General features: G+C 46.9%; 1 protein-coding gene and 1 long non-coding RNA gene across 2 annotated transcripts; one reads left to right on the top strand and one right to left on the bottom strand.

Moving 5' to 3' along the window:
* Positions 1-377: 377 nt before the first annotated feature.
* Positions 378-8480, bottom strand: serpinc1 (serpin peptidase inhibitor, clade C (antithrombin), member 1). Its single transcript, XM_060066686.1, has 8 exons — positions 8333-8480; positions 6556-6919; positions 6272-6487; positions 6059-6196; positions 5688-5906; positions 4193-4364; positions 1448-1509; positions 378-793 (listed from the first exon to the last, which is right to left on the bottom strand). Exons 1-8 carry the CDS (start codon positions 8338-8340, stop codon positions 623-625), a joined length of 1350 nt encoding a protein of 449 aa, XP_059922669.1. The 5' UTR covers positions 8341-8480; the 3' UTR covers positions 378-622.
* On the top strand, positions 3971-6888 carry LOC132468860 (uncharacterized). Its single transcript, XR_009528286.1, has 2 exons — positions 3971-4075; positions 4168-6888. It is a non-coding gene; the product is annotated as an uncharacterized LOC132468860 (long non-coding RNA).
* Position 8481: the final 1 nt, after the last annotated feature.

Here is an 8481-nt window from a genome sequence, read left to right on the forward strand (position 1 = left end):
GAAGGACTGAAGCGGGAACGCTGCTGGAACCTGCTAATGTTCAGCCTCTCAAGGTTCTTTCATGATTATAATACTTACTTTCTTTCATGTGTTCATGTGATCCGTCTCATGTGTTCATGTTATCTGTCTCTCATGTGTATATGTGATCGGTCTCATGTGTTCATGTGATCGGTCTCATGTGTTCGTGTGATCCGTCTCATGTGTTCATGTTATCCGTCTCTCATGTGTTCATGTGATCCGCCTCATGTGTTCATGTGATCCGTCTCTCATGTGTTCATGTGATCCGTATCATGTGCTTTTAGTGATTGGATTCTGTCTTGCTAAAGAGGTGCAATGATACGTCCTGATAAATAAAAGGTCACACACACACACGCACACACTATCAGATAATATTTATTTGAGTTTAGCATAATACAAGAGTAGACCTCGCATCAGAAAGTGAATGCGTACGTGTAGCTAGCCCGCGTTAGCACACTCGTCAACACGTACGTGTAGCTAGCCCGCGTTAGCGCACCCGTCAATACGTACGTGTAGCTAGCCCACGTTAGCGCACCCGTCAACCCGTACGTGTAGCTAGCCCGCGTTAGCGCACTCGTCAACGCGTCCGTGTATCTAGCCCGCTCTAGCAGGGGTCGGCCACACGGCCGGTGAACACCAGTGTGTTGATTGTCTTCTCCCGGATCAGCAGCAGGAAGGGCCGGTCGGCCGCGAACAGCTCCCGGTTCAGGTTGAAGGATCGGCCGACGGCCACGACGGCCGTTGAGGCCGCTGCCTCGCTGCCCTCCTCGTTGACCTGGGGGGACACGCACATCACTACGCAACTAGAAGATAACTAGCTCCTAAATAGCAGCTAACTAGAAGACAACGGCCCTACCGTCGAACCTGGGGCCACACTCACATCACTACAGCAACTAGAAGATAGGATTAGATAACTAGCAGATAACGACCATCCATCTGGCGGATAACTTGCAGTAAAGTAGTGGCAGTTTAGTTTAAAATGCAAATTTTCTGAAAAAAATGCGTGTGCTTGCGCCAACTCGTGTGCGCAATATTCTGCGAGCATGCTAACATGCTAATATCATGAAGCTTACGAGCGAGTATTCTGACATGCTAATACTAGTAAGGCAAATGAGCGCGCATGCGGACATGCTAATGCTAACACGCTGAGATGCTAATGCCACGAGGCTTATGAGCGAGCACGCTGAGATGCTAATGCCACGAGGCTAATGAGTGAGTCCCTGACTCTTTTTGTTTGATTGCGAGTTATGGCGCCCCTTGTGGCCGATGAAGTCCTATGCTTATTGGAAGCCTGCTTAAGCGTGGTTTCTATACGTGCACCAACTTTGACAACCATGGTTTGGTAGTTTTACCTCAAAAACGAGTAGATGGTTACACAAAATAGGGAGCCAGAATAATAAAAAACAGAAACATGATGGACTGCCCTCACCTCCAGGAAGGCCTTGTGGAAGGCTTCCGAGACGTAGAGCTCAGCCTCCTCCTCCAGGATACCTGAAGGAGTTCAGACGGGATTCAGCTCAACTGCAGTCACACAGCAAGGGGTTTAGCGACGATATTACGCACAAGTAATAGATTCTACATTACAGCTGGAGGTTTAGGGTGGTGTATGCAAGGTGTAGTTTAGGGTGGTGAGGTATATCACAGGTGTAGTTTAGGGTGGTGAGGTATATCACAGGTGTAGTTTAGGGTGGTGAGGTATATCACAGGTGTAGTTTAGGGTGGTGAGGTATATCACAGGTGTAGTTTAGGGTGGTGAGGTATATCACAGGTGTAGTTTAGGGTGGTGAGGTATATCACAGGTGTAGTTTAGGGTGGTGAGGTATATTACAGGTGTAGTTTAGGGTGGTGAGGTATATTACAGGTGTAGTTTAGGGTGGTGAGGTATATTACAGGTGTAGTTTAGGGTGGTGAGGTATATTACAGGTGTAGTTTAGGGTGGTGAGGTATATTACAGGTGTAGTTTAGGGTGGTGAGGTATATTACAGGTGTAGTTTAGGGTGGTGAGGTATATTACAGGTGTAGTTTAGGGTGGTGAGGTATATCACAGGTGTAGTTTAGGGTGGTGAGGTATATCACAGGTGTAGTTTAGGGTGGTGAGGTATATCACAGGTGTAGTTTAGGGTGGTGAGGTATATTACAGGTGTAGTTTAGGGTGGTGAGGTATATCACAGGTGTAGTTTAGGGTGGTGAGGTATATCACAGGTGTAGTTTAGGGTGGTGAGGTATATTACAGGTGTAGTTTAGGGTGGTGAGGTATATCACAGGTGTAGTTTAGGGTGGTGAGGTATATCACAGGTGTAGTTTAGGGTGGTGAGGTATATCACAGGTGTAGTTTAGGGTGGTGAGGTATATCACAGGTGTAGTTTAGGGTGGTGAGGTATATCACAGGTGTAGTTTAGGGTGGTGAGGTATATCACAGGTGTAGTTTAGGGTGGTGAGGTATATCACAGGTGTAGTTTAGGGTGGTGAGGTATATCACAGGTGTAGTTTAGGGTGGTGAGGTATATTACAGGTGTAGTTTAGGGTGGTGAGGTATATTACAGGTGTAGTTTAGGGTGGTGAGGTATATTACAGGTGTAGTTTAGGGTGGTGAGGTATATTACAGGTGTAGTTTAGGGTGGTGAGGTATATTACAGGTGTAGTTTAGGGTGGTGAGGTATATTACAGGTGTAGTTTAGGGTGGTGAGGTATATTACAGGTGTAGTTTAGGGTGGTGTAGTTAAGGTGTAGTTTAGGGTGGTGAGGTATATTACAGGTGTAGTTTAGGGTGGTGAGGTATATTACAGGTGTAGTTTAGGGTGGTGAGGTATATTACAGGTGTAGTTTAGGGTGGTGAGGTATATTACAGGTGTAGTTTAGGGTGGTGAGGTATATTACAGGTGTAGTTTAGGGTGGTGAGGTATATTACAGGTGTAGTTTAGGGTGGTGAGGTATATTACAGGTGTAGTTTAGGGTGGTGAGGTATATCACAGGTGTAGTTTAGGGTGGTGAGGTATATCACAGGTGTAGTTTAGGGTGGTGAGGTATATTACAGGTGTAGTTTAGGGTGGTGAGGTATATTACAGGTGTAGTTTAGGGTGGTGAGGTATATTACAGGTGTAGTTTAGGGTGGTGTAGTTAAGGTGTAGTTTAGGGTGGTGTAGGTATATTACAGGTGTAGTTTAGGGTGGTGTAGATATATTACAGGTCAGACCGATGGTCTAGGGTGGTTTAGGTGTAGTGTTAGGGTGGTGTAGTGCTAGGGTGGTGTTGGTGTAGTGTTAGGGTGGTGTAGTGTACGGGTGGTGTAGTGTACGGGTGGTGTAGTGTTAGGGTGGTGTAGTGTTAGGGTGGTGTCGTGTGAGGGTGGTGTTGGTGTAGTGTTAGGGTGGTGTAGTGTTAGGGTGGTGTAGTATTAGGGTGTTGCAGTGTTAGTGTAGTGTAGTGTTAGGGTGGTGTAGGTGTAGTGTTAGGTTGGTGTAGTGTTAGGGTGGTGTAGTGTTAGGGTGGTGTAGTATTAGGGTGTTGCAGTGTTAGTGTAGTGTAGTGTTAGGGTGGTGTAGGTGTAGTGTTAGGTTGGTGTAGTGTTAGGGTGGTGTAGTGTTAGGGTGGTGTAGGTGTAGTGTTAGGTTGGTGTAGTGTAAGGGTGGTGTAGTTTTAGGGTGGTGTAGTTTTAGGGTGGTGTAGTGTTAGGGTGGTGTAGTGTTAGGGTGGTGTAGTGTTAGGGTGGTGTAGGTGTAGTGTTAGGTTGGTGTCGTGTGAGGGTGGTGTTGGTGTAGTGTTAGAGTGTTTTAATGTTAGGGGGTTGTAGTGTTGTAAGGGTGGTGTAGTGTTAGGGTGGTGTAGTGTTAGGGTGGTGTAGTGTTAGGGTGGTGTAGGTGTAGTGTTAGGTTGGTGTCGTGTGAGGGTGGTGTTGGTGTAGTGTTAGGGTGGTGTAGGTGTAGTGTTAGGGTGGTGTAGGTGTAGTGTTAGGTTGGTGTAGTGTAAGGGTGGTGTAGTTTTAGGGTGGTGTAGTGTTAGGGTGGTGTAGTGTTAGGGTGGTGTAGTGTTAGGGTGGTGTAGTGTTAGGGTGGTGTAGGTGTAGTGTTAGGTTGGTGTCGTGTGAGGGTGGTGTTGGTGTAGTGTTAGGGTGGTGTAGTATTAGGGTGTTGCAGTGTTAGTGTAGTGTAGTGTTAGGGTGGTGTAGGTGTAGTACCTGGTAGGCTGGCCTGGGGGCTGAACAGGTCTGTCAGACCCATGGCCTGCAGCTTCTCCTTCAGACTGAAGCTGTCCTCGACCCTGAAGCGAGGGATCTGGACGGAGACGGTGGTCTCCGTCAGGCCGTCCAGCCACTCCGTTAGCTTCTGGAGGTCCAGCATCTCCTCCACCTGAAGAACACGGCCATGAGATCCTCCACCAGGCTCTCCATCACTGGACTCCAAGGGAAGCTTTATCCAGTCCTGTCCAGTATTGTAGGACCCGTCTATCTGACCTGTCTCATCTAGCCAGTGGATAAACCACTGGGATCAGACACAGATTATTTTGTCTGATCCCAGGAAGCTTGTCTGTCTCAGAAGAGCTGGTGTTTCATTCTGTTTTACGCTCTCCAGGACCACAATGTTTGGGGCGTGAGTGTTGATGGGAGTTTGCTTCAGGTGTAGGAAGCATGACATGTGAACGATCACCAAGTCTCATTTTAGGTCTATAAACATGAAGCCGTCTTTTCCCAGACCACCAAAGACTTCTTGATTGTTCGAAGGGAATAAGGACTCCCAACCATTTCGTGTTTTATAGACTGGTAAGATTAATTAATCTCAGCCCTCTGGCACGGTTGGGGAAGTTTGAGAACTGGAGCAATGTGGTGTACTATTGTTTCTGGAGAACTCCTGCATGCTTCCACCTGAGATGGCAGCATGCAGGAGCAATTCCAGGTCTGGTTATATGGTAGGCCTACGATCCTTTGTATATTTAAGGTCCTAGTAGGCTGATTTAAACCGGATTTTCAAAGTGACGATAGCACCCACATTTCTGGCCTGATGTCTTTAGTGATTCAGGCTCTGTTTGGTCAATGTTTAGCAGTACAGAACCTTCTGGAGGATCAAGTTATTTATCACCGAGATACATTGGAGTAAAATTAGAGGATCAATATGTGTGCCATAAGCACATTATGGTTGGCAGTATTGTAGACCCGGGTCGCATGCGCGCGGTACCCATGGGGTAGCCCGCTACCTAGATGCAAGATCCTTGAGGTACTACAGAAGTCGTGATACTCTTCTTGGAAACAAAGTTGTCAATGGAGTCAAATCCCTATCTGCAGGTGTGAACTGAACAAGTGCAGGACAGGAAGAGATGACCGACTGGCTCTGGAGTCTATCTAGTGATATAGAATATGACTTCTATAAGACTTAAGGCAAAGTTAAGGTCTTTACTATCCTTAATTATCCCCTTTCTCTCAGTACTGTGTCAGCACAACCAGAAAGATCTCAAAGCCATAATTAGCCTTTAGGAAACTGCTGAGCTGCTGATAGACAACCTCCTTAATGACCCCAACTATACATGCTAGGTATGAGGTGTGAGACAGGCAGTGTGGTACGAGGTGTGAGACAGGCAGTGTTTTACAAGGTGTGAGACCTGGTCAGGCTCTTAAACCATGCATCTGCCTCATCCTTTACTGATGGCGGTTAAAGGTTACAGGTGGGGTTTGGGGTTACCTGGGCTAGGGGCTTGTGTCTTGCGGGCAGGATGATGACCATGGTGATGTCATCGCCGCGGTAGGGTAGCTCCAGCACTTGTACCTGGTCGTCCTGGAAACGGGCGTACTGGAACTTGGTTTCCTGGAACATCATGGAGACGCTGCAGGTTCGGCTCTCGCTGACGGTAAAGTCCGCCTTGTAGACGTTGTGTTTGTCAAACTGGCTCTTCCACTGACCCTGAGGACGACATCAGCGGACATCAGGAGAGGAACCAGGAGATCCATAACCCCATCCTGACCCTAGACCCCTGGAGGAGAGGGATCATAACCCCGTCCTGACCCTAGACCACTGGAGGCGTAAGGATGGCTCCATCGTTCCATCATTCTCACCTTGAAGTAGATGGTGTTGACCAGAACCAGGACGGTGTTGGAGTCCAGTGCTCCCGTGGGCAGAACGTCCCGGATCTTGTCCTCAGTCTGGTTGGACACCCAGTGGTTGATGGTGACCCGGGCGTCTTCTGGGTGCTCCTGCAACATATGGCACACAGCTTTTCTTCTACCGATCTCTGCAGGTCGTTAACCACAACTGTGTAAAAAGGTTACCTTGAAGTTGAGGGGCAGCAGCTTGGCACCGTACACCATCTGGCTGATGTTCTGGTAGTTCTGGTTGTAGGCAAGGGACTGCTCTCCAAACAGTCGGTTTGCAGACACAAGCTTTGTGCTCTTGTCTTTCTTACGATACAAACGACAGTTGAGCTTGGCGAAGAAGAAATGCACCTGGTCCGATGTCTTTTCCTTAATGGTGGTGAAGCCAAACACCTAGGAGGGAGAGGTGAGGTTACCGTGGTCACAAGCACTCTCAAACCACCAGTGGTCCTGATGCTTACCTCCATGATCTGCTCCAGAGTCTGATTGCAAGCTCCCAGTTTGGTCATGGCAAAGGCTGTGGAGATGCTAATGGGAGACATGAATATGTTGGCGTCGCTCGACTTGTTCTGGGCCAGCTGCTTGTAGAGGGAGAGGGCGAAGAATCCGTTGGCCTTGGACAGCTCCCAGACCCGCGGGTTGGTGGACTCTGGGATCTTCTCCGGCTCTCCGGTCGGGACGGGGGGCTCGTCTTCGGGGGTGGGGTTGCGGTAGATGCAGTGAGGCTCTAAGGGGAGGTCTCGGGGCTTGGCATTGCAGATATCAACATCCTGGGAGGTTGCAAGCAGGGGCAGCAGCACCACCAAAACCCACCCATCCATCGCACTGCAAGACAACAGCCAATACAATAAGATAATCCCTTTAACAGCTAACACACTAAGCTAAACCTAACCACCCAACAGCTAACACACTAAGCTAAACCTAACCACCCAACAGCTAACACAATAAGCTTAACCACCCCCCCAACAGCTAACACAATCAGCAAACCCTAACCCCCCCAACAGCTAACACAATAAGCTAACCCTAACCCTTTAACAGCTAACATAATAGAGTGCAACAGTGTGGTTCCAGAAGTAAAAATCCCATTCATGTTCTCCAAAGGGGTTTTGATAAAAAGCCATGTCGTAACCATCCAAAGTACACCCACCACGCCCTGGTACATTGTGAATCGATGGTATATGGTCCTGTAGAAGCAACAAGTTAAAGACGGGAACTTCTAGTTTTTAGAAAAACATGTTTAATTCGCAATGTCATCTGAAACCACCTACTATTTCTACACTACCCACCATCCTAAAGTGTAACACAACGTCTTTGATTGGTGGAACTCGCTGTTACCATGGAAATGTTTTCCCTCACCCACGAAAGTGAAGTCGTCTATGACCGCTGCCACTTTTCTCGATCACTTACCACACTCCCTTAGATGAAAGGTAAGTTAAACTATTGGTTTGTAACCATTGGTTTATGGGTTGATTAGTTCCTTCACTTGTTCACAAAATAATGTAGTCTTGTAGCTTTGCCTTTTCTCACGTTTTCCAAATATTTTTGCCCTGAATCAAACGTTTAATTGTCACGACTACCTAGACAAATGATTGGCTTGGTTCCAGGCTTAAAACACTTTTATAACAATTTTATGAAAAGTCAATGGAGAAAATGAAGGGAAATTTACTTCCTGAACCAGAGCTGTTAAAAAAGGGGGCAGTCACTGTTTAAATACAGTGTAAATACACTGAAAGTACCATTAGGGACATGTCAATAAAAGTACCACTAAGGACACGTTAATACACTCAAAGCACCACTGAGACATGTCAATACAAGTACCACCGAGACATGTCAATCAAAGTACTAGTTATGAACTACCTTTGTTTTGTTATCTGTGGTTGTTGATCTTATGCAAATGTCCTCTATTTTGTTGATTGCCGTTTAATGATCTGCCTTGAACTCCTTCCTTTGTCTGTTTATGATATTCAATAAAGTGTTCTGGTTCTCTGGCCACAGAATAACGTATTCCTACACACACTTTTAGAACAAAAAGCTTTTCAATCAAGGATCAGTCAACTCACTCTCTTTGACCGAGTCAACTTTGTTCTACCCTCACTTTGTTATTCTGAAGCCAGTAGTAAAATAAACTTATTGTATATGGCCAAGATTATTGTGTTACACGTCCAACAAGAGCACCACACCTACAATATCAAGCAGAAAGGTTTAGCAGAGACTTTTCAGAGGAGCGGTAGCCATTACCTGAACATGTTGTCTGTTGGTGCAGGAGCAGGTTGTGGGTCATTGTACGGCCGGCTCTTAGTCCAGGAGAACTTTGAGATATTGATCCTCCCATCCTAAAGTCAACTACCCCTCATAAGCTCTCCCATGTTTGGAGCGTTTCAGCCCTG

The sequence above is a fragment of the Gadus macrocephalus genome, chromosome 12 (genome assembly GCF_031168955.1).
Source record: "Gadus macrocephalus chromosome 12, ASM3116895v1".
NCBI lineage: Eukaryota > Metazoa > Chordata > Actinopteri > Gadiformes > Gadidae > Gadus > Gadus macrocephalus.